Source organism: Bos grunniens, chromosome 2 (genome assembly GCF_055505025.1).
Source record: "Bos grunniens cultivar Pamir isolate PY7600 chromosome 2, Bosgru_T2T1.0, whole genome shotgun sequence".
NCBI lineage: Eukaryota > Metazoa > Chordata > Mammalia > Artiodactyla > Bovidae > Bos > Bos grunniens.
In genome coordinates, this window is record NC_141166.1 from 37,272,108 (window position 1) to 37,299,449 (window position 27,342).

At 34.9% G+C, this 27,342-nt stretch overlaps 1 protein-coding gene across 6 annotated transcripts in view; it reads left to right on the forward strand.

The window, feature by feature from the left end:
• The window catches only part of ERBB4 (erb-b2 receptor tyrosine kinase 4), a 1,279,082-nt gene that overhangs the window by 972,174 nt on the left and 279,566 nt on the right, over nucleotides 1-27,342 (forward strand). For 2 of the 6 annotated variants that reach the window (XM_086341936.1, XM_086341945.1), the window contains exons 14-17: nucleotides 4,717-4,810; nucleotides 14,069-14,223; nucleotides 21,117-21,161; nucleotides 21,281-21,355. In XM_086341936.1, the coding sequence (XP_086198062.1) occupies nucleotides 4,717-4,810; nucleotides 14,069-14,223; nucleotides 21,117-21,161; nucleotides 21,281-21,355 (369 nt within the window). The remainder of the gene's footprint in view (nucleotides 1-4,716; nucleotides 4,811-14,068; nucleotides 14,224-21,116; nucleotides 21,162-21,280; nucleotides 21,356-27,342) is intronic. The other 4 variants (XM_086341948.1, XM_086341954.1, XM_086341940.1 and 1 more) reach the window with 2 other exon arrangements.

Consider the following 27,342-nt stretch of genomic DNA (forward strand, 5'->3'; position numbering starts at 1 on the left):
CCATGAATTTAGGAAAAAATACTAAAATTAGACGTTTAAATGTAAAACCACTTTAAAAAAGTTATTTAACAGTTTGAGATGGTGATGATGGTTGTACAATTCTGTGGATATATTAAAATAGCATTGAATTGTGCACTTTCAATAGAAGAACTGTATGATATATGAATTATATCTTAATAAAGACAGCATCCAAATAAAAGATTTAATAGTTTTATCAGGAAAATTCAACTTGAAACTTTGTAGAGCACAGTCAACTCATAAAGTTGATAATGAATAGCAAATTATTTGCTACTTGCCTCATTGAATTGAATTGTATTCATGCTTGTTCATATTATTATGAAAGAAAGATATTTTCTGTACATAAAATACTTCAGATAAAATATGCTTCTCTGTGTGTATAGCAATTGATGCCATTAAAATGGAACTAATAGACTTTAATTCGATTAAGAGACTGTTACAATAAAAGTTTTTTGAATATGTATGTGCAGTTCTAAGGAGGGAATAGATTCTAGAAATCATTTTATCAAATAGTGAGAAGTTGTAGAATTAAATGTTGACCAATGTCAAAACATAGTTGAAGTACCAAACCAACACTGGAAATCAGGACATCTGATTTTCATCCTGTTTCTTTCCAGAAGCCATTGTATTTTCCTTAAATATTTCAATTTTGAACTTGTCAGAAATATGAAATTGATAATGTGGATGAATAGATTATACTACTCTCTGTCTCATTTTTATGAGACAATGAAAGCTAAGCAAAGGAAAAATACTGGTTCCCTAAATGCACAATAAACAGTACTGATTATCTGACTTTTTTGTGTGTGTGTTAGTCACTCAGCTGTGTCCAACTCTGCAGTTGCATGGACAGAACCCTGCCAGGCTCCTCTGTCCATGGAATTCTCCAGGCAAGAATACTGGAGTGGATTGCCATTTCCTTCTCCAGGGGATCTTCCTGACACAGGGATCAAACCAAGGTCTACTGCAGTGGCAGGCAGATTCTTTACCATCTGAACCACCAGGGAAACCGCATTTTCCAAATCATTAAATCAAATGTATTATAGAAATATAAAGTCCTTAATGTTTTTTGCCACAGTGATGGAACCCTAGGAAATAATACACAAGGATTGGTTTAAAATATACTAAGTGAAACTATGTTATAAATATCTGATATAATTCTTGCCTACCCAATGATAGATTTTGCCAACTCCAATCTGTGATACTGGTAAATTTCTTCCAACTTTGCCTGGCAGACATGACAGCCTTTGATGAAAAATGAGCTTAAATCCTAACTTAATCACTTCCTATTTGAAATGTCCATCCTTGGATAAATAACTAATTGTCCTAAACTCGTTTTTTTTTTTAATATGGAAAATGGGACTAGTATTGATGTCATAAAATAATTGTGATTCCAAAAAGAGAAAAAAGTATAATAAAGTCTTGTTAGAATTCCTACCCCTAAAATAGTTATCTTTGTTTCCATTTAGTGTCTATAAGTCTGAGCTGATTAAATGGTTAGGTAGAATAGTCACGTATACATTGCTGAAAATAAATACAAATATGAAATACAAAATCAGGGAACCTATTTACATATACAAATAGCTTGACTATCATAAAAGAAGAAATTCTAAAAAGAGGATTTTTTTCTTTAGGGGGAAACTCTAAGTCAGGTAATCCTGGCTGTTAGCACTCAAATCCATATCATACAAGTCATTATATTTTGGGAATTCGTAACTTCAATATGGACTTCCCTGGTGACTCAGTGGTAAAGCATCCGCCTGCCAGTGCAGAAGATTTGGGTTCAACCCCTGGGAGGGGAAGATCCTCTGGAGAAGGAAATGGCAATCCATTCCAGTATAGTTGCCTAGGAAATCCATGGACAGAGGAGCCTGGTGGGCTATAGAGTTGCAAGGAGTCAGACACAATAGGAGTCAGACATACTTAGTGACTAAATAACAACAACAAACTACAATACACAAGTATTCAAAATGAGCAAGAAAACTAATTGCCATACAATCTTAAATGTGTTTTCTTAACTGGCAACATGGCTAAATGCTTCTGAAATGTGAGAACAACAGAGAAACAACAGGAAGGGTATCAGTCTTAGCTCTTTGTAGTCATCTTTTACATTTCTCATTGAAACACTTTTTCCTTTTTAAGAGTAAAAAGGATATTTAGGAAATAAAGTCTAGAGAAGTTAGGAGATTTAAGACAGAAATATTAATCTTGGTGCTGAGAACACCAACCAGTTCCAAAGCTTTTGCTCTTGATCACAGGATTGGTTAAAGTAGCACACACACAAAACTGTGAGAAATGCATAGAAGCAAAAACACAAAGTTCAGGAACCAATGCCCATGCTTCTTGGAATGTGACTTGTTAGATCAGACTCAAGTGAAAAGGGATTTCTGGCAAAGTTATAGCAGAATCCCTGGGAGACAGCAAAGAAAAAAATGCAATAATGGAGACAGTGACAATAAAGAAATTGCAAGGAGAATCTGTTTTGAAAACAGAAAGAAAGAGAGACAGAGGTTCTACAGGTAGAAGTCTAGTCTATAAAAAAAAAAGCCTCTAGGTTATCTCTGCTACTGCTGCTGCTAAGTCACTTCAGTCATGTCTGACTCTGCGACCCCATAGATGGCAGCCCACCGGGCTCCGCCATCCCTGGGATTCTCTAGGGAAGAACACTGGAGTGGGTTGCCATTTCCTTCTCCATTTCCTAGGTTATCTCTAGGACTCTTTTTATTCCTCATTTTATTCCTCAACTCTGTATATGGAGAAGGGAGCTCCAGAGAAAAGACAAGGATGGCCTGTGTCTTAGAAACATAAAAATGGTTGTCTTCATTTAGTATCCTAATTCTTTCATCACCCAAGAAGCTGTTTTCAGAAATCGTGCTTTGCTGATGATTGCAGACTTTGCTGTAACAATCATATAATCTCATTTACACATGATGCTTTTGATTCTCTTTACAATTGAATTCCATTCCCCACCTCCACCAGCACCACATCATTTTAACCCTTATATTCTGAAGTTTTCCTCTGTTGAATATTTATATCACTCATGTTGATAAAACATGCAAAATAAAAAAAAAATATGTATTTGACAGTTTAAACTCTAGAAATTTTGTAAAAAGTTAATCCATAACAAACTAACACTTCAATTTGAGTGCAAAATCTGTATAAGTAAATATGTACATCCACACATAACTCATCATAGATTTATGCTATTTAGTTTGAAAACCAAACCATTATTTTACCTTGAAGTAGATGTAATCTTAATATAACCAACAGAAAATATAGCCCACCCTGTGGATTTCAATCATTTGTTAAGGCTTTATTATCACCAAATGAGATATTCTGCTATGAAAAAAAGAATGGATACTAAGGAAAAATATATTTGAATTTATTACCTAGTTAATGACCAATTGCCATATTGTCAGTGCTATCAGTTTGGAATGGTCGCTCATGATACAAAGGCACAAAATAATAAAGTAACTATAAATATTTAGTCAAATTTTGTTAATTATTTATAGCTGACATTCTAAGTTGTTTATACCTAACACCTCATCCTGTCATACATTAGTGGAAACAGTGTGGTTGTATGCATATTATACAGTGTTGTGTGCTGTGCTAAGTCACTTAAGTCATGTCCAACTTGTATGACCCGATGGACTGTAGCCCACCAGGCTCCTCTGTTCATAGAATTCTCCAGGCAAGAATACTAGAATTGGTTGTCATCTCTTCTTCAGGAATCTTCCTGGCCAAGGGATTGAACTTGCATCTCTTGTCTCCTGCATTGGCAGACAGGTTTTTACCATAAGTGCCACCTGGGAAGTCATACATAATGGATATGCAATTACTGAAATGAAAATTCTAGAGTAGATATTGATTAGAAAACTTATATATTGGTAACATTTAATATTCAAATAGCCACAAAATGTAAGGTTAGGGGAAGCGATGACCGTCATCCTAGATTTTAATTAAAAAGTTTTAGGATGTTATCATTAAACTATTTTTTATTAATTTTATATCATATAGAATTACTTCAAAAAAAGTCTAAACTGAAAAGAATGTTGTGATATTAGATCAATAATCTAAGAAAATAAAATCTACCATGAAAAGATATTTTCTGTAATTCTCCAAAGCAGATATTTTGAAAGAAGAAAAGAAATCAAAGCATTTTTGAAGTTTCACTAAAAATAAATTGAAGAGTCTTGGGATTTGAAGGACAAGGATAGGGAACATTCATGTTACTTAGCAACAAGAAAAATACAATAGTTCTTTCAAAGTTTAAAAAATAAGACTTCAGCCAAGAGTAAAATTTTATATAGGGACAAATAGGCACAGCCTTACTTAAAATAGCAGAAATGGTTCTGCTATGTCATCAAAAGAGTAATACTTTTTTTTTCTTTTTCTTTTCCTTTTTTCTTTTTCTTTTTTTTTTGAGACTGCTGGAATATCTCTCACAAGAGAGGTTTCCTGAATGAGTCTGTCGTTGAACCCAATGGAGGGCAAGAGGAGCCATCTGGCTGCAGTTTATCTTTTCTCCTAATGGAGAACTTACTCGTTAATGTACAGGGAAATGATTCTGATGCTCCTGGCACATAGAGAAACAAACTCTAGAATTTACTCTGCCAATAGGACTTTTAGCAGATGTTACTTCATTTGTTAAGTTGACAGCTTGTTTGCTTACACTGCCTCATGCTGCTGGTGTTTTCACAGTGAATTTCGGGAGTTTGAGAATGGCTCCATCTGTGTCGAGTGTGACCCCCAGTGTGAGAAGATGGAAGATGGCATCCTCACATGCCATGGACCGGTAAGCCTGAAGACATCTGTGCTTGTGTTGGCTTATTTGGTTTCATGTATGAATATCTGTTGAGTCATTGCTGTGTCGTTTATCCACCCATTAAATAGGTATTTATAGAATGCTATGGGGAATCACAATCAATAATTTCCCCTCAAGAGGTTTACAGCTTAAAAGACTTAAAACTTCAGTTTCTTAAATATTTATTTCCAACATAATTATTTTAAAAGAAAATATGGTGTTGTCCTTAAAGATTGCATCATGGTGAAAAGAGAGATACACAAATAACTAAGTGGAGGCAAAATAATTGATAAAACATAAATATGTATAAACTGTTATAGGAACACATATGAGGGAGAAACCAAACCTTTGAGTTGAAAACTGGGGCACCAAAGAAAGCCAAAGAAAAGGGGTGTCTGAGCTATGCCTTTAAGAAGAATCTAGACTGAGGAATCATGTAAAGATTTGTAAATACGAAAGTTCATGTTTTGTTTGAGGTAAACTGTAACATATTCATATCTGTGTTTAATCATTTAACTTTGATAGCATTAGGAGGAAAAATTGAAAAAATGGGGAAGGCAAGCTTTCGTAATTAAAATCTAAAACTATGTAATAAAATACTGTGGCAGAGAGAAAAAATTTAACCATGTTGATCAAAGAAGGGGCTATAGGATTAGCAAAGTCCTCATGAACATGCTGACATTTATGTAGTTTAAAGTTAGTTTTATGGAGAAAAGTGATAATTATTTTTTAGACCTTCCTTTGGTTCCCATCATTCTTAAAATGAGACTTTTTCTTAATAATGAGGTCAGTATGAGTTTTTCATTCCAAAGTGTCATATTCATCCTTCTTTAGACAAATTTTCAGTTTATTTGTCTGTTGAATCATCTATCAGTAGAAAATTTGAGGACCAACATTTGAGTGTTGCCAAGAGGTCCACACTGCTCCATAAGAATTCATTTGGAATTTAAATAGCATTAATTTTTTCTACCAGAGTGCTTATTCAGCACTTAATTAGCTTAGAAAAAAATTATCATTGAGCCCTCCAAACTTCCATTAGGCCCCAGTGAGCCGTTGTGGAACATCTAAAGAAGTATGTGGGATACTTGGACAGTTCAAAGGACTACCATGAGTATGATTAAGTTTGGAAAAACAAACCTCTGAGAAAAAGAAGTGATATGATTTGACATAAAGAACCAAAGTCTAAAAGACAATTTAGTATGTAATGATGGCCAAGTAAGTATGCTAAGGGTATATGTGGCTATTTTCTTTTTCTGCTAAGGGTAGTAATGGAAAATACAATTAATCTGCAGCATGAGAAATGTGGATTCTGTAAAGAATGTTGAGAAACAGGAAAGTAAAATTCCATACTGGGTTGTTAAAGTAAGTTGACCTGTCTCTGTAAAATTTGTCTAAAAACTATCGTATCTAGGAACCATATGTCTGAGAATGAAAAAAAAGGAAAAAGTATCTTTCAGAGAAAGAGAGTTTAAAAGCATACGGTTACAATAACCAAGAATTTGGCCATCTTCTCTGAAGAAGGCAAACTGCAAAATCAGTCCCGTGCTTGTTGCATTCCTTATGCTGCCTCCTGTGGTATATAAGTATGCTAAGAAGTAACTAGCTTATTGATGTCTTTGTTTTTACAGTCTATTCCTCAAAGGAATTGAGATAGTTTATAAGAATACACATCAAAAAGCCCTGAAAGTGAATATTCTTGCAATTTTCAAAATTATTTGATAATCAAGAAAAAATGAAAAGACAGATTTTTAATGAACATATTTTGATTCTGTAAGGATGGCATTGGTGGGTCAAATGCTTAAAATCACTCATCATTGCTAAAATTGTGAATGAATAGTTCTAGAGATTAGAGAAGGCAAAAAGTCAAAAGTACAAAAAGCTCGTTAAAGTTGAATCACTCAACTATAGAAGATCAGGGCATGAAATCAAGAAAACCTGCTTGATCACTTGATCAGTAAGCCTTGAAATGCTAAACAAGAGCATAGTGTCTTTTAGGTTACTCTATCTGAAAAACTTCCAGAATTGACCTCAAGCAACATTGTATAAGGTGTATGCCTGTTTCTGGGTCTACATATTGTTTATCAAAACTAGAGACAGTGGTGGTTTTATGTGTCATGTAACTGGTATATATCGCTTAGGATATCCAAGAGGTTCAGGAAAATTCTTCATGAGACTGACATTATGATGACATAGAAGAAGTCATAAAGCTAATTGGAATTCCCACACCTGGTCTCATGATTTATTCTGTTGAAATCTCATTTTCCTGATCTGTCAGTGTTTCCCTAATGATAATAATTGATAAATATTTATATTTGTCAAACACTATTATACCTGAAACATACTATTATGTTATCCACTTAAAATATAAAGAAATTGAACCCACTGTAATGACTAGAAATTTATTCTAAAACTCAGCAAGTTAGTAAGATGTGGAGCTGGAATTCAACTATAGAAATTATGACACCAAATTCCACACTCTTTTCATTTCACTTTTTTTTTCTCTAGACAACAGTGTCTATAATGTAGTAAGAATAAAGTGCTTTCTGGGAATATACATCACAAATGGATGTAAAATGGATGATATTATCTTATTTAAATGTGACAGATATTTAGGGTAATCTTGAGAGGGATAGATCTGAAATAAAGCAAGCCTCTGGTTTTATATCCTTGTCTGTCTGCCCTTGGTTTTATTTATTTTATTCTTTATTCTATTTCTTCCTCTTTTTTAAAACAATTTTGTCTTTTCTGACACACTTTCACTATTCCTATATAGTCCTATCAAGAAAGATAAGACAGGGAATGCAAGAAGAAAAGGGACATCAGATAAAGTCAAAGGAGACCAAAATACAAGCCAGAGAGGCAGCAAGAGAAGATAAAGCCTAGGAAATGGGACCTGATAAAAGCTGAAGTAGCTATTAAAGTCAGGTTAATAAAGCTTGTGTTGCCGTAATAAATAACCACCATATTGCAGTAGACTACAGAAAAATATTTAAATATATTTCATGTGAAGTGCACTGAAATTCTGGGAAGCTTTCTCAGACCCTTCCCTCATCCTCACTCTGTGATGGTCTGGCATTCCAAGAAGTTTTGAATTTATGGCACCTCTGGTGGCTCAGATGGTAAGGAATCTGTCTGCAATGCAGGAGACTTGATTTCAATCCCTCAGGAATGTTCCCTCAGGATCAGGAACATTCCCTGGAGAAGGAAATGGCTACTCACTACAGTATGTCACCACCCTTATGGAAGAAAGCAAAGAAGAACTGGAGAGCCTTTTGATGAAAGAGGACAGTTAAGAAGATCATGGCATCCAGTCCCATCATTTTATGGCAAATAGATGGGAAAACAATGGAAACAGTGACAGACTTTATTTTGGGGGGCTCCAAAATCGCTGCAGATGGTGACTGCAGCCAGGACATAAAAAGACACTTGCTCCTTGGAAGAAAAGCTATGACCAACCTAGACAGCATATTAAAAAACAGAGACATTACTTTACCAACAAAGGTCTGTCTAGTCAAAGCTATGGCTTTTCCAGTAGTCATGTACGGATGTGAGAATGGGATTATAAAGAAAGCTGAGCACCGAAGAACTGATGCTTTTGAACTGTGGTGTTGGAGAAGACTCTTGAGAGTCCCTTGGACTGCAAGGAGATCCAACCAGTCCACTCTGAATATTCATTGGAAGGACTGATGCTGAAGCTGAAATTCCAACACTTTGGCCACCTGATGCGAAGAAGCAACTCATTTGAAAAGACCCTGATGCTGGGAAAGATTGAGGGCGGGAGGAGAAGGGGATGACAGAGAATGAGATGGTTGAATGGTATCACCGAGACGATGGACATGAGTTTGAGTAGGCTTCAGGAGTTGGTGATGGACAGGGAGGCCTGTTGTGCTGCTGTCCATGGAGTCGCAAAGAGTCAAACACGACTGAGCAACTGAACTGAACTGACTCACTCCAGTATTCTTGCCTGGAGAATTCTATGGGGAGAGGATCTTGGTGGACTACAGTCCTGGGATCTCAGAGTCAGACACACTGAATGAATGACTAACACTTTCACTCTTCACATGTACATAAGACCCCCACATCAGCAGCAGGGAAAGAGGCCGGAGAGTTTAGCACCAGCAGTTTCTTAAATTGCTTCTGCTTAATTTCATTATCCATAGTAAGACACACCTCCCGTCTAGTGGTAGGGAATTTCTATATTCTATGAAGCTGAAAGTTCAGAGAATTAGATACTGGTGAACCATGGCTTTGTCTTTTACAGTAACTACCAAAGAAAAATGTCAATTGTCACTGAGAAAAAAAATGAAATATTTCTGTCAGGATTTAGACTATCCTTTAGTTTTCTGTCTAGATTATTGAGTTCAAGGATAGCTTAAAATCAGAGATAAGGAAGAATATTGCCTTCACCTTTGTTTGCTATTACTGCATTTATTAGTTCATTTACTGGACCTAGAATCTTAAAAGTTTTGGGAAAATAATGATAGAAGAGTACCCATTAGACACACATGTATTTCTTTAAATCTCTTTATTATGGAAATGAGATGAAGAATCAGTACATTTCATTCCTCTTGAGATTTGTCAGACTATATTTTTGTTGTGTCAGCTCTGGACATTTGATTTCATATCATGGTAATATAGTCAAAAGGCTAAGAGATGCTCTAAATATGAGGAAGTTAAAAAATATATTCTATTAAAGTATGCCTAAAGATTAAATGTGAATTTAATTTTAATTTTGTGTATTTTTTACATCTGTTGATTTTACCTAGACATTATTTTACATTAGAAGAATTTTATAGAAAAATAATTCCTAATTTTATGACTGCCTAATTTACTCCTAGTAAATTTTATTCTTGTGTTCTGAAAGACGACATCAGCTTGTCACTTGTCTTATACAATGTCATGCCACTGAGCCTACTGGCAGAGTAAATGATTTTGTATAATAGACAGCATTACGTGCCTAAGTACCCATGAGCAGGTGTTAAAATTGGAAGCATGTGAAGTATTCTTTTGGTAGGAAATAAGTTGCCAGTAGCAAACTCTTCAGGTTGAACATAATTCTATTTCATAGAAAAAAATATATGTATATAAATATTAAATATATGTACATATATGTGTACATACATGTACACATATAAAATACATATAGGAAATTAAGAAAAATGATTATATATCTATATCTGTTTATCTAGTTAGACCTTAGGTAGATAGATTGATAGATTCTCACTTCAAAATAGTCAAAACGGTACTTGATTGAACCTCACCAGTATATTTCCAGGAATTTCTTTCAGATTACCCTCTTTTTCTTTGCACTGCTATTCTTCATTAGCTGCCTTTATCTTTAAATTTTAAAATATTATATTTCTTTTTAAAATTTTATTTTTGTATATGCTTTAAAAATTTTATTTTGTATTGGGATATAGCCAATTAATAAACGATGTTGTGACAGTTTCAGGTGGCAGCAAAGGGATTCAGTCAAACATATCAGTTCAGTTCAGTCGCTCAGTCATATGCGACTCTATGCGACGCCATGAATTGCAGCACGCCAAGCCTCCCTGTCCATCACCAACTCCCGGAGTTCACTCAAACTCACGTCCATCGAGTCAGTGATGCCATCCAGCTATCTCATCCTCTGTCGTCCCCTTCTCCTTGTGCCCCAAATCCCTCCCAGCATCAGAGTCTTTTCCCATGAGTCAGCTCTTTGCATGAGGTGGCCAAAGTACTGGAGTTTCAGCTTTGGCATCATTCCTTCCAAAGAACACCCAGGGCTGATCTCCTTTAGGATGGACTGGTTGGATCTCCTTGCAGTCCAAGGGACTCTCAAGTCTTCTCCAACACCACAGTTCAAAAGCATCAATTCTTCGGTGCTCAGATTTCTTCACAGTCCAACTTTCACATCCATACATGACTACTGGAAAAACCATAGCCTTGACTAGACGGACCTTTGTTGGCAAAATAATGTCTTTGCTTTTGAATATGCTATCTAGGTTGGTCATAACTTTCCTTCCAAGGAGTAAGCGTCTTTTAATTTCATGGCTGCAATCACCATCTGCAGTGATTTTGGAGCCCAAAAAAATAAAGTCTGACACTGTTTTCCCGTTTATTTCCCATGAAGTGAAGGGACCAGATGCCATGATCTTCGTTTTCTGAATGTTGGGCTTTAAGCCAACTTTTCCACTCTCCTATTTCACCTTCACCAAGAGGCTTTTTAGTTCCTCTTCACTTTCTGCCAAAAGGATAGTATCATCTCCATATCTGAGGTTATTGATATTTCTCCTGACAATCTTGATTCCAGCTTGTGCTTCTTCCAGCCCAGCGTTTCTCATGATGTACTCTGTATAGAAGTTAAATAAGCAGGGTGACAATATACAACCTTGATGTACTCCTTTTCCTATTCGGAACCAGTCTGTTGTTCCATGTCCAGTTCTAACTGTTGCTTCCTAACCTGCATATAGGTTTCTCAAGAGGCGGGTCAGGTGGTCTGGTATTCCCATCTCTTTCAGAATTTTCCACAGTTTCTTGTGATCCACATGGTCAAAGGCTTTGGCATAGTCAATAAAGCAGAAATAGATGTTTTTCTGGAACTCTCTTGCTTTTTCGATGATCCAGCAAATGTTGGCAATTTGATCTCTGGTTCCTCTGCCTTTTCTAAAACCAGCTTGAACTTCTGGAAGTTCATGGTTAACGTATTGCTGAAGCCTGACTTGGAGAATTTTGTGCATTACTTTAGTAGCGTGTGAGATGCGTGCAATTGTGCGGTAGTTTGAGCATTCTTTGGCATTGCCTTTCTTTGGGATTGGAATGCAAACTGACCTTTTCCAGTCCTGTGGCCACTGCTGAGTTTTCCAAATTTGCTAGCATATTGAGTGCAGCACTTTCACAGCATCATCTTTCAGGATTTGAAATAGCTCAACTGGAATTCCATCACCTCCACTAGCTTCGTTCATAGTGATGCTTTCTAAGGCCCACTTGACTTCACATTCTAGAATGTCTGGCTTTAGGTGAGTGATCATACCTTCGTGATTATCTGGGTCATGAAGATCTTTTTTGTATAGTTCTTTTCTGTATTCTTGCCACGTCTTCTTAATATCTTCTGCTTCTATTAGGTCCATACCATTACTGTCCTTTATCGAGCCCATCTTTGCATGGCTCGAAATCTTTCCTTGGTATTTCTAATTTTTTGAAGAGATCTCTGGTCTTTCCCATCCTGTTGTTTTCCTCTATTTCTTTGCATTGATCGCTGAGGAAGGCTTTCTTATCTCTTCTTGCTATTCTTTGGAACTCTGCATTCAGATGCTTATATCTTTCCTTTTCTCCTTTGCTTTTCTCTTCTCTTCTTTTCACAGCTATTTGTAATGTCTCCCCAGACAGCCATTTTGCTTTTTTGCATTTCTTTTCCATGGGGATGGTCTTGATCCCTGTTTCCTGTACAATGTCATGAACCTCAGTCAAACATATACATGTGTCCATTCTCCCCCAACACCTCTCCCATACAGGCTGCCACATAATATTGAACAGAGTTCCATGTGCTATACAGTAGGTCCTTGTTTGTTATCCATTTAACATATAGCGATTCATACACGTCCATCCCAAACTCCCTGACTATCCCTTCCTCCCAGCCTTCGCCTGGCAACCATATTACTCAGCCATAAAAAAGAATCAAAGAATGCCATTTGCAGCAACATGGATGGACTTAGAGTATCATACTGAGTGAAGTAAGTCAGACTGCAAAGGAGAAGTATCGTATGATATCATTTACATGTGGAGTCTAAAAAGAAATGATATAAATGAATTTACAAAACAGAAACAGACTCACAGACTTCAAGAACAAGATTAAAGTATTATGTTTCTTGATTTCCTGATGCCTTATATCACCACTTGTAATGTCTGGCCAGATGTAATACACTCCCATGAATAGACTGATCCCCAACTCCCTGCCTAATAAATAGACCTGTATGATGTCTCCTTGGTCTTGTCTGTCACATTCACATCATTTATAATTGTAAACCTAATAATATTAAACATCCCTCTCTATACTAAGTATATCTTATTTATCTAAATTATGTTCTATGTGAACTGTCATAAATGTTGAGCCTTATGGCTATAAACAAACTTGTGAGGACAGGAGTGGAGGTAAGAAGTTCCAAGGAGCAAAAAGAAGAGGAATCCTGAGAAAATATGGTATTCAAAAGGAGACTAAAACAAATTTTAAGTAGATAATATCATTCCTACTTATTATACAATTATTCAAAACAGTCAAATGTGTAAGTATATGAGAATATTTTAAGACAATAGCATTTTTCACCACGGTGTTCTCAATTTGATTTGTGAAAGCATTATTTATCATTTCTTGCATGCTTACTGTCCCAACACCAAATCCATATCAATTCCTTTGGAAAAATTTGTAGATGTTTGATAGGAATTTAATATTTTTACTTTTATTATGACATTTAAATATATTTTCCTGTTATTGCTTATTATAATTGTATGTATTAGATATTAGAAATTGTAAACATAAATATATAAAGTGACTTAGTATAATATAGATTATGCTCATAGTTATATCACCAGTTTTTAGTCTCTCCATATAATATTCTTTTGTATCCAGTTTATTATTGGAGTTTTTGACATTTGCTCATTAGGTCGTGCTTTTATTATGCTTAGTATTATACTGTGATTTTCTAAAATCTCTATTCATAGAGATGATATAATTTTAGCATTATAGGCTGATTTGAGATGGAGAGTAATTTAGAAATTAACTTTGATTTACCTAAAATGCCTAATTCCTGATAATTCAACCACAGAAAATTTTAAATTCATTGTTCACATACTCATGGTACTACCAAAGGAGAGTTTACATCTCACTTGTATATGAAATTCAGTGTTAAGCCTAATGCCTATCATTTCCTCATCTTCATTAATTCATGATCATATTGACATATTCCTAGTAACTGTGATTAAATATTTCTAGGAAAAATGTGTTGTTACCAAATACTGTTGCAGTGTAATCTCACTGGGAATAAATGACAGAAAGAAAATATTGATGTCCTTCTAGAAAATCACTGGACAGTTTTGCGGATTGAAAATCTATACTAGCAGCATCCCCTTTTGTACTTCTGAAAATGCTCTTCCTAGAGGACATTTCGCCATCCACTGAGGTCTCAGTAGCTAAACTAGATGAATACATTCCAGAAGAAAAGGCACCCATTTTTCTTTCTTTATTTTGTTTTTTTTTCCCCTCACACTTTTTAGGGACCTGACAACTGTACAAAGTGCTCCCATTTCAAGGATGGCCCGAACTGTGTGGAAAAATGTCCAGATGGCTTACAGGGGGCAAACAGTTTCATTTTCAAGTATGCTGATCAAGATCGAGAGTGCCACCCGTGCCATCCAAACTGCACCCAAGGGTAAGCAACTTTACTGGCCAAAAACTCAATCAAGTGCATGTTGCTAATCAAAAGGTACACACATACATGTTTATCCCTGAGGCAGTCTAGTAAATATGTGATACTCTCATGTAAAATTCTATTGATCTTTATATATGTTGATTTTAAGAGAAATCATTTCTGCGAGAATGCTTTATGGAATTGAATTTATACCCACTAAAATGTTTCTATTTAACATTTTTTAATAACTTCTATCGACACCTTCATGAAGCTGGTATCACATATACATTGTGTGCAGTGTAGAAATTCTTCCAAATTTTGCTGGAAACTAAAGATATAAGAAAAAACAAGCAATTATACTTTTGAGATTCCACTTGATAAAAGTCTTTCACAGAGACTTTATGTTTCTTTGTTGTTACAGTCAACTTAAAGTAAGGATCTCTCTTTGATAAATGCTGCCTTGTATTACTCCTTCAACAAAATATAAGCAAAAGCAGTGATGATAAAAAAAGGAATTTAGTGATACGCATATTAATAAAAATGCAAGTACATTTTGTGAAAGTAATTCTATCATAGGTTAGCATATTACCTAATGTAACCGATGTAGGACAATTCAAAGATGGGTACACATTTTTTTTAACTTTTCAAAGGATGCATTGTTAAAATGAATAATAATTAGAATACCTTTGATATTGATAACAGTTGAATAACAAAGACATTACAGAAAGAAGAAAAGCACTGAACTATAAAAGAAATAGTGTCACTGCATCTAACGAATCTCAACAACTATTTCTTTAAAAGACAGCAAACCTATTTTAATAAGGACTTTTCCTTTTCTTTTTTTCCTCTAGAAGGTGAATAAATTTAGAATTGAGAGCAGGTTCACATGCTCTATCCTCCTTCTGTCCAAAAATCCTCTTCACCATTGCACACATGCACACACACACGTACAAGCACACGCACACTTGTGGAGAATCATCTTGGGTGCTTTAGATTTGGCAGGAAAGTATGAGATTCCGTAAAGAGATTTTCTGCCAGATTAAAGGCTGGCTAATAGGGAATACTGAAGAAGTAAAGCAAACCACATCATTTTCTGCCAAGAGGACATCAATTTGCAGATGCTGCTTCAATTCCCTGCAGGTCAAGAAATCAGCTTAAGTCACTCTGTGAAGTGGCGTATTCTCAAAAGGTAAAGTAATATTCTGCCATTCAAATTCAAATTCAGCTTGGAAGAGCTAATGCCACCTCACTGGTTTACACATAAACACATAGTTTGAGGATACTGAAATAGTCACAAAGACACTTTGCTTCAAGGAAACTAGAAAAAATAAGCTGCTCCCCTGGAGAGTTTTTGGCCCTCTCAGGTTAAGGATATTTCATGAAGAAACTGGTACTGTTGGAGCAGGAGAATCAGCAACAGAGAGGGAAAACTTTGCCTGATAAAGTAATCATCCACAAGAGGGTTTTATTGTTTTGCAGCTAAAATTAAACCAGTAAATTATTCAATATAATGTTGATGTCAACAGCTGTTGCCATTCAAAATGAGACCTTTTGCTGTTTTTGCAAATCTAATTACAACAAAGCCATTAGGGAAATGAAAGTGAGATCTCAGAGCCATACAGAGTCTGGATGCCTGGCTGGTATGTCTTTCTCCTAGTCCTTTTAAATCAGGATTACACAATAAAGGAAAAGATATATAGTGGTGGGAAAGTAGGAGGGACAACAAAGAGATCAGTTTACCACAGTTACAAACATTGAATGTCAACCAAAAGGGAGGATGAAGGTGGAATAGGAAAGAAATCTGACCAGATCATTTGAGAACTCTAGTAAAGATGGCTTTAAATTCACTCCTGCAGAATGATGGGGAGATGGAATTTGAATAGTGTATTCCCTGATATCTTCTAAAGTAAATGAATTCTATCACTGACTTAGTCCTGACAGATACTTATCTTTGTTTACATTTAGCTTCCTGCCATCCTTTTTCTAACACCCTCTGTATTGTCTGGGTTCACTCATCTGCATGATAGTTCTATGGTCTCAGCCCCAGAACGGACTAGGAATTTGGAATTTTTAAGTGCCTAAATCTTCCGACCTCTGTTCACTACTGTGGTGCTCTGTACTTTGAAATACTTTTAAAGAAGCAATGAGGTGCTCTGTGCACTCAGTCCCACTTTTTCAAATTGATCATGTAGTGATAGAATCTTTTCTTAGATCACAGGGGCAGTAGGGATGATGGGATGAGTGACTATTTTTATTCTAAACACACATAATAACTAAGCCATCAGTAAGTGTGAACTTAACCAGGCCGCCTCTACTTTGGGAAACAGCTTCTTTTGTTAATATATGCCAATATTATGTCAGCTAGATAATGCAGAAACCAAATTAATGAAAATAGTCTTTCAAATCACATTTTTCAGAAGGAAAATTCTAATTCTGAATATTGTTTAATGATTGCCTGAAAATAAAATTATCTATGTAATACCTTAAAAGCACTTTTACTACTCTAAAGGTATAATACATTAAATGTATTAACTCTAATAAGTTCTTTAGATATTTTAAAAATTTGTGATCCATTTAGCTATTATCAGGGGAGTCTCACTAATATTCCTAGAGAAAAAGGTTATAACATTGTCTCTTCTTGCCTTGACTAGAGGACTTTTATTTAAGCAACATTTCCCATTTCATTCATTCTTCAACTTTGCTATACTGAACACCTACTGTGTATCAGATCCAGTTATAGCTAAGTTCAGAAATAAATAAGACACAGCTCCTGACCACTAGGAAGTCACAGTCCAGTGAATTTTTATTCTTGCAATTTGTATCTCTCCTCCATTAGTGATCCCTCTCTATATTTTGAAGCGATTAACAGGAATTTAAAACATAGAAATGATATGCATATGTAAAATTAGCAAGATAGAAATTTTAAAAGAGGATTTGTAACCTAAATTTATAGGGCAAAGATTAGTTTCTTTACTATCACTTACATTCATGAAAAATGTCAATTTAATTTTGTTTTGAGACATGAACTAGGATATTTATTTTTATAGGGCATCTTTTAAAAATTCCATTTAAGGTTTTTAGTAATATTAGAATCATGGTTTCATATATAATTTTCTATATGCATTAATATTTTTCTTATTACTTCTTGTTATATTTTAAATGTATATAGTGAAAGAATTTTCATTAATGGAGAAAACAAGTAGGGCTGCTTGTGGGATTATTGTCAATACTTTTGTAATAACATTTTAAAATATCCTTTCATTTTAATTTTAAAATTTAGAAAACATTTTATCAAAGTATCTCAACTATGTTACTTCTATGGGTACATCAAGGTGTTTATAAATCAGTAAGTACAAGCATATGTTAAACACAGTTCAATATTTCAAATTTCAGTGTTTTTAATAACATAGTTTCTCTTTCTGAATTTTCTGAAAAGTATCTATTTTAGGATACTGATTATGTAGAGAATGGTATTATTCCATATTCTTATTCAGTCTCTTATTTGGGATTTTGACTTCAAAAGTTTGATGTTTCCATTATTTTTTTATTTTCCTGAATCAATATGAATTGCTATGCAAACTTGTTGCTTATATAGAGTTGACATAGAATATATGTATTAAATACACAGCAACTTGTATTGAGTTTAAAAATATGGCCACTTCAGTCATACTCTTATTCTTCTTCCTTTTCCATTTTTCTTTTATCCTCAACTTATGTATACCTTGAAATTTCAAATATCCTACAAAATTTCCTAGATAAACTTTCTTGACCTCACATCCTGCCCCCTCCAGAGATCCTCCCTTTTCCTTTGCTTCTATTCTCATATTTCCAATTTGCTTGTCATAACCACCTAAATTCTAGTGACCCTGACAATGTCAACTAACATACTTTTAGCAGTTCTCTTTCTAGACCTGTCTTGTACTGAAAATGATGATCATCCAATTCCTGAAGTTTTTTCATGACTTGGACTGCCACGACACGGCAGTTAATTAATTTTACTCAATCATATTTTCCTGTTTCTGGCGTATGAGCTCATCTGATATCATTTACGAATTTTTGGAGTTCTTTGGGTTTCAGTCTCACTCTTTGTTCTCCTCACTTTAAAGATGCTTCTCCAGCCATCACATCTATTTTACATGATTTCAACCTTCTTCTGTATGCTGTTTCAAAGCTGGATCATTGTACTTGTGCCTCCAGCTTCCCCCTTCTCCTCCGAAACTCCTCCCCACTGCTCATCTCTCCAGCTGCTGAGGAACATTTCTACCTGGATGTAGGACAACCACACTAAACTCTAGGTAACCATGAACTGAAATCATCACCCTCTCCTGCGTGAAAAGACACGCACAAAAGAAGGTGTCGCCTTCTGTCTGGCATTCTCCCACCAATGGTACCACTGTTCTCCAAGTTTGAAATATGAGTCATCTTTAACTCCTGGGCTCTATCCACTTCCATCATCAAACCAGCCATCAACTACTTTTTTTTTAACCTCCCCATACCTTTCTTAAATCTGTCCCATTGTCTCTTATCCTAGTTACCATTCTCCCCATTTAGCATCATCATCTCTCTCTTACTTAGACTAAAACAGCCTCAGGGCCAAAGAAATCTATCTGAGGGCTTCTAGCTGACTAGTCTTTACAGGGCAAAGAGATCAATGTTATAACATATCCAGCAAGTTCCCAACTTCCTTAAAACCCTGCAGTGGTGTCCCACTAAGTTTATTTTTAAACAGATGGTATTCAAGTTCTGGTTTCTATTAAATGATCTAGCTTCTTTTTTTCCTTCTGCCTGTTGTGTCATATTTTGTTCTCTAACTGTTCAGATTTATTTGTATCTGTGCATACACACCCTACCTTTCCTCAGATCTATGCTTTTGCTGCTGCTCTTTCTTACACCTTAGGAGTTATTGTCACTCCAATCCAGGGCTCAGGACCCTGAACTTCAGCCTCTTAATTTCTCCATGAAGGTTACCATGATCTTCTGAAGCTGCCTATACCTCCTGCACATCTCCTAAGCCACTCTTTTATGTCCCTTATTACATTTATCATTTTATACAATACACATATGTTTATGCATCTGTCTCTTTCATTAAATTGTAAGATCATTAAGAATAGGAAAAATGTCCAATTCATCTTTTTCTCCCCCAAGCTCCTGGAATAGTAGGAACACTTAGAAGACATGTGACAAAGGGTTTTGTTTTGTTTCACTCATTTAAATGAATGAAAATCTTTCATTTCTCACACTTTCCCCTCAAGTTAAATGTTGCTTTCACATATTTTTATCTTTCAAAGATGATTAGAAAGACGCAGTTTGCAAACTAACCATAGCTTTCAGATTATCACTTAGTCATAAGAAGTAGATGATTGATTTTACAAAAATGGCAATATCGTATTAAAAAAAACATTTTGAAGGAGATATAATAGGAAACTAGAAAAAAAAGGACTCCCTTAGAATAAAAGAAAGCCATCTAATACAATTTGGAATCTTTTATAGCAATTAAATTTTTATTTTTAGAAATGGTTCTCATTATGGATTATGAAACCAATCCAATGCTATGTGCTTTGTATTTTAATTTTAATTTATTTGGTTTTTTAAAAGATTTTTTCAGTGTATATTTTATTTGCTTTTGTTGAAACACCTTTTTCTTGTATTTCTGTACATTAAATTTTTTCTGGGCCACTCAAAGCCAATTTTCAAAAGAAAAATAATTTTTCACCTAGTAAGATTATGATAACTGATATTGATTAAGTAGGAAAATAGTGACTTAATTATTGTCATACAGAGTTATATTTGTTTACTACTGTTCTATAATTTTATATAGATATAATGGACAGTCTGGCCTTATACATAAGAACTTTATTAATTCACTATATAATGATTTTAATTTCAGCTTCTTTTTCAGTTTTAGAAGTGAGGATTTGGAAAAAAAATATTGCTAGCAGAATTAGTTCAGTAAATCATAGCTGTACAAGGAACCTTGATAATGCACTAGAGCTGTATGTCTATAATGAGAGAAAAGGGAAAGAAATACAATTCAAATGCACTGGAAGATGGAAGGAATAATATTTCTATGGTATTTCAAAATCAGAATTTTGTGTACTTACATTATTTGACTTAAATATTAACCTCAGTGGATTCTGTAGTTACCTGAGTCTCAATTTATTCATTTCCTTGTGGTGTATTTATTTGTTATTGTTTGCATTAATTATTATTGCAGTTTATTAAACTGTTTTTATTTGCCTGTTATGGCACTGCTCTTTTAAAAACAAGTTCAAGATAAACTGCAGTATGGTGAAACAAGTTAATCTGCTTTTTAAATGAATTCATGTTTATAGATAAGTATGTTTTAAAGACAGTCACAACCAAGGGATGGAGTAATGTGATTATGTAAAGTAACCATGAGAATAGCATTAAAGGTTGTTAACTCATTTTCTGCTAAAATCAATTTTTAATGAGTATAAAGCATCAGTTTATTCTATTACATTGAATAGCTCATGTTTCCTTTTTTATTTATTTTGTTTTTCACTTAACCTTAGAACATTTTAGAAGAAACTGTATACATGAGACCAATTATAGCCATTGAGATATTAAATTCTTCATCAAGATATATAATCATGAATGATGCTAATGAATTTAAAGTATTAGAAATGAACAATATGTGTTTGGAAGTTATCCACAGAAACAGATTACACTTTTCTTTACATGGACTTGTTTCTCTGCATTCTATTTATGTGGTATTTGCACTTCTGGGCATCCATCAAGTAATCATCTTCTCACCAGCTTTAAATTCATGATGTTCCAAAGTTGTCTAATAACTATAATTAGGGTTTGACACAATTGGTATTGGTCTTCCTGATTCTTTTGAAAAATGACTAATTTTTCTTTCCTTGTATTTTTACAATTTGGACCTTCTGCAGGTGCATAGGCTCGAGTATAGAAGACTGCATCGGCCTGATGGATAGGTACTTGGTGTGCTTGCTTCCCATGTTCTTCCTCCGAGGCTCCGTGTGAGCACGGGTGCATGTGTGTGCATGCCACTGTGAATGGAGAATGATGTTTTCTGTTCTGTAATTGCCTGCAGGTGTAGCGGCCCCACTAGTCATGACTGCATTTACTACCTTTGGACGGGCCATTCCACTTTACCACAACATGCTAGGTAACATCTACCATGTTTCCATTTTGTCATTCAAATCCTTTCCCAATTATCATGGATAAAAAAAAAGAGAAACAAAGAAACTACTAACCAGTTGGGTAAAGTTTATAATATGTTACATCAGGGAGTAATGAGAGAGTTATATAACTCTTTACATTTCAAGCCATATTTCTTACCTCTTTTTCCTTTATTCATTAAGATTTTGGAATCCAAATTAGTAATATCATTGATTTCTTTAATTTTGTATAATTTAAACATGATTTTAAATATTAACCTAGAACTTTAATAGAATCTTTATGTTCTTAATTATGTAGATGATTGCAGAAAGAAATATCTTTAAGAGGGTAATTTGCAAAAGTCGATCTGTTTTCTGAGGTGTTTCTTACTTGATTTAATTTCTGACTTTATTTTGAACTGATTGGTATATTCCCTAGGTATCAGGATTACTATAAACTAAAGACTGTATAGAAAATATTTAGTATAATACAAGTTAAAAAACAAAGTATTATGTTTATACAAAAACCTATATACAAATGCTTGTAATGGCTTTATTCAAAATCACCAGGACCTGGAAATTATTCAGATGTCTTTGAATTGTGGTATATCCATACCTTGTAAAATCACTCAGTAATAGAAGGAACAAACTGCTGATATACACAAAACATGGATGGATCTCAAAAGCAGTATGCTAACTGAAAGAAGCTAGGTTTTAAAGAGTACATACTATAGGATTCCATTTATATGATGTTTTGGAAAAGGCAGAACGATGGAGAATGAAACTGATCAGAGTTGCCAGGAACTGGGGTGGCAGCAGAGGGAGATGAGATCTATTACAAAAAGTTGTGAGGCAATTTAAAGAGATGATGGAACTATTCTGTATCTTAATAGTGATGATGGCTGCATGAACGTATGGACTTGTCAAAAATGGCCATACTTTACATTAAGAAGAATGAATTTTACTGTACATAAATTATACCTCAATAAATTTGACTTTAAAACATGTTGTGTTTAGGAAAATAGCAACTGTACAATGTGGTATGGAAATACTGTTAGCTTTCTTTATGAAACAAATTAATTGTATTTTTTGGAAGAGAAAATAGTGCTAAATTACAATTAGCAAAGTAACCATTTTGGATAAAGCACAGCTTTTTAATGTAAACTTTTGACTGAAGTGTAACATATGTATTGTAAAAATATGCACAACATAAATGTAAAGCTCAATAAATTTTTCCAAATGAAGCATTCGTGTAATCATCAGCCAGATCAAGAAACAGAATAGTATCAGAACCAGAAACACTTCTTGAGGCCCGTTTCCCTTGAGCTAACAATGCAGGTCAATTTGCCTGTTTTTGTACTTTATATACATTGAATCATGCACTATGTACTCTTTACATCTGACTTCTTTTGCAAAATATTATATAAACGAGATTCATCTATGTCATTTAATTTAGTTGTAGTTTTTATTTATATGATATTTTGCCTTTAAGTGTGTTTAAAACAGTCAAACGTATTTCTTATTAGTAAATTATTTTTTAATAAAATAAATACAGAAATCAAATTCTAAAAAGAAGAATGTGGTAATTAAGTGATTTATACAACAGTGGCACTTTGGCATTTGGGCACAATCAAGATCTATTAATACAAGTGTTTAGAGCAATGTCAAATTATGAAAAAAAATAATAAATGAGAGAGAAACAGAGAGAGAAGGAGGAAAAGAGAACCTAAGGCCCAAACTGCAGTTTTATACACAAATGTCTGTTTACTCCTATATATATATTTTTCCTCCTTGAGACTTTGTTGAGTCACTGTACTATCACTTTGAAGCATGTATACGCATTTGTTTTTAATGATTTTTTATAATCATTGCAACCAGTTAACAAGAGGCAATATAGTATGGTGGTTAAATGTTCTGTCTTTGGAATCAGATTTTCTACTGTTTTTTAGATGTGTGACTGTAGGTAAGTTCCTTAAATTATCTGAGCTTCGCTTTCTTCATTATACAATAGGACTATTAATATCATTCGTAAGTTGGCTTGGAGGATTGAGTGAGTCAATAAGATAGTGCTTGGTTTAGCAAAATCACTCAGTACATATTACTTATCATTTCTCTAGATAGAAAATATTTTAAATGGTAGGGATGGAGGAGCATACCTCTCCAAAGGGTAGCAAGTCTCTCAGAGTAACTCAGGGAGCTTTGATATGTCCCTCTGCCCCTTTGATAGGCCCTTTAAAGGAAGGGAGGACATTTCTTTCATCATCTTGAAAATCGCTATCTTAACAAGGGCCACTGGTACCAATGACAATAGGTCAGAGGCATAGACATATGGAGAGTCAGAGAAAGTGTTAAAACCATAGTGATAGATGACTTAGGTTTTCAGTGATAGTAATTGAGGTTTATCACTCAAAATCATAGTGTGTCTTACAAATTAATATTTCCAACATTTAAATAAAAGTGGTTTGGAAATTTTCATTCCTGTTGTTTACATAGATTTCCAGGCCATTCCTTTTAGGCTTAGGTTAACAGGTCAAATTCATATTAGCTTTCCCATAAATAAGTGTGGGTTTTCCTGGTGGCTCAGATGGTAAAGAAACTGCCTGCAATGCAGGAGACCTGGGTTTGATCCCTGGGTTGGGAAGATCCCCTGGAGGAGGGCATGACAGCCTGGAGAATCCCCATGGACAGAGGAGCCTGGCGGGCTACAGTGCATGGGATCACAAAGACTCAAACACAACTGAAGTGACTCAGCACTACACAGGACTGGATATAGACTGTAGAGTTCAGCCCATCATTCTGACGAAAAATCACCTGTAGACCTTGATACAGGTGAAGAGCAGAGATTCTTGAATGTAAAAACCTGGGGTCAAGTATTGACTCTACAATATTTTTTATCTGCAAAATGAGGACAATAATGGCAATTTTTAAAGTGGGAATTCTTATATCTCATAAAATTGGTGTGAAGATTAACTGAAATAATGAAAAGGAACCATTGTTTAGTATGTGTGCACTGATGGTAGTTATGAATCTAGTTGAAATATTAGTAAAATAATCTTTTAAAAAATTTCATGAGGTTGTGCTCTATTAGTATTTTATAGCAGGTCACTAATCCAGTAATTCAATGGTATGGAATTAACACATCCAAATTTCTCAGGTTCTAAGCACCTAAATTTTGTATTACATTTCTTAGTATAATGATTTCAAATAATTGATAGTAGATAGCTAATTGTTCCTTTTAGATATCTTTGCTGCTGCTGCTGCTAAGTCGTTTCAGTCGTGTCCAACTCTGTGTGACCCCAGAGACAGCAGCCCAACAGGCTCCCCCATCCCTGGGATTCTCCAGGCAAGAACACTGGAGTGGGTTGCCATTTCCTTCTCCAATGCATGAAAGTGAAAAGTGAAAGTGAAGTCGCTCAGTCATGTCTGACCCTCAGCGACCCCATGGACTGCAGCCTACCAGGCTCCTCCATCCATGGGATTTTCCAGGCAAGAGTACTGAAGTGGGGTGTCATTGCCTTCTCTGAGATATCTGTAATTAATATCTGTTTTTAACATAAATTTAAGGCAGTTTAAGTTATTCTATTCTTATGTTGACTTTTACATTATGTTGACTCTGTTCTTCAGTTGTATTGACTTGTTGACTGACTTATCAGATGCTGTTTATAAGGCAGTTTGGAATTTGTATAAAAGATTTAGCTTGGACATTTCAGAAAATATTTATGAGTGTGGAGTGTTTTGACATGTGTTGGATGAGAAAGAACAAGTATCTCCTTTCAGGTCCTTAGTATTGCAGTAAATGCTTACTTCTCAGAAATGGGGTGGATATATGTTTAATTGAAAGCAGGGAACTAGTTTAGCAATATTATATTTCAGGTCATTTCTCATTTTTAAATTCCAGCACAGTTTAAGCTTCTATCTTAATTGATTAAAGTAAATTTTATATAATAGGAGGACAAAAACATGATAGAAAATACTTGTTTTAAGTTTCATACATAATATTTTAACTGGGAGATTATCCAAAACCTAGTTTTCTTTTAGTCACAGAAAATTACATTGAGCATGTCAATGTGGTCATTTCAAGATATTTAAAGTTCATACTCCCTACTGCCCCATTATCCTCTATTCTGTTTCCTAAACCAGCAGGAAAAGAGATTGAAGATTTAAATGAAAACAGGTGAAATGTTTCCAATCTTGATCGACTTTCATTTTCTAAGCAGTGTTATTCTTTCCCAACCCTGCAATTTACGAATTGGTTTTCCACACTCCATTTACCTTGTAGGCTGCTGCTGGAATTTCTTCCAGGAAGATTGGATAGGATAGAATAGAATTTATTTTTTTACTTGTAGTCTCCTAGAATATGCTACTTACAATGAAAATTATGCTTGATATTTTGAAACTTCTCCATACTTTCCTTATTTGAAATAAATTCCTTAAAAATAGCATTTAGGTTTAATGTTCTTCCTATTCCATCAAGAATCTTATGAAGAAATGCATTTAGAAAAGTTTTATTTTTAATATTCTTGATGCTATGTATTTTAGCTTGTATATATGCTGTTTTTGTATAGATTCTGCTGGAACAATGTATTCTATTCTATTCTATTTCAGTTTCTTAGTCAAATATCTATCCAGAGCTTTTAAAAAATCTTAGCTTCTTACTCTCCTGGAGCCTAAATTTGTTCATCTCAACAAGGAAAGACTCTGTTGGCAAAGCATTTTTTTTTTTTAGTTAGCAATTCAAACTTCACTAATTTTTTATTGAATTTATAACTGACAGAAATTATAACAGCTAATAGATGTATGTTCAAACATTTTTATATGGCTATTTGTTTCAACTCAATTATTCTAGATGCTTCACAATATGAAATAAGGTAACTGAACTTAGTTTAACTCCCTAAATCTCATATAGGCAGACATGTGAAAAGTTTCATGCCTGTGTCACACTTTTACTTTACGATATAGTTGCTGCTGCTGCTGCTGCTAAGTCGCTTCAGTCGTGTCCGACTCTGTGCGACCCCATAGACGGCAGCCCAACAGGCTCCGCCGTCCCTGGGATTCTCCAGGCAAGAATACTGGAGTAGGTTGCCATTTCCTTCTCCAATGCATGAAAGTGAAAAGTGAAGTGAAGTCACTCAGTCGTGTCCAACTCTTTGCGACCCCATGGACTGTAGCCTACCAGGCTCCATCCATGAGATTTTCCAGGCAAGAATACTGGAGTGGGTTGCCATTTCCTTCTCCAGAGGATCTTCCCGACCCAGTGATCAAACCTGGGTCTCCTGCATTGCAGGCAGAGGCTTTACCCTCTGAGCCACCAGGGAAGCCCCAATGGTATCATGGTTTTCCCTCAAAACCTATTTTGAAATTCAAAATATCATAGATCTGGATTGTATACTTGATAACTAAATGATACAGTTAAAAAAAAACAAACAGCTTTGTGATTAGGGAGGGTGAATGAATTGTTCAACTACTATATGCTTTCTATTACCATGTAAACAATTACCATAAACATAGCAGCTTAAAAACAGAAACAAAAATAAAAGAACAGTTCTATAGGTAGCACAGGCATGGCTAGGTTCTCTCCTTAGGATGTCACCAGGCTGAAATCAAGGTGCTGTCTGGACTGTGTTCTAAACCGGAGCTGGGAGTCCTCTCCCAAGTTTAGTCAGGTGATTGGCAGAATCCAGGTATTTGCAGCTGTAGCACTGTGGCTGTCTTCCATTGCTTGCTCTTTGCTATGCGCATGTAGCATGTCACGTAGCCTGTTCCATCTTTAAAGATGGTGACTGTGTGCCAGTTTTCTCATTATTGAATCTTTTAGTCTTTATCTCTGTGACCTCTAGACTCATTCAAAGTCACCTGAGATTAGATCAGGCCTACCTGATTGTCTCTCTGTCTCAAGGTCAAGTGATTTGGGACCTTAACTGCACTGCAAAATTCTTTTACAATTCACCTAGAATAGTATTTGATTGAATATCTGGGTAAATGTATGTTTATACAC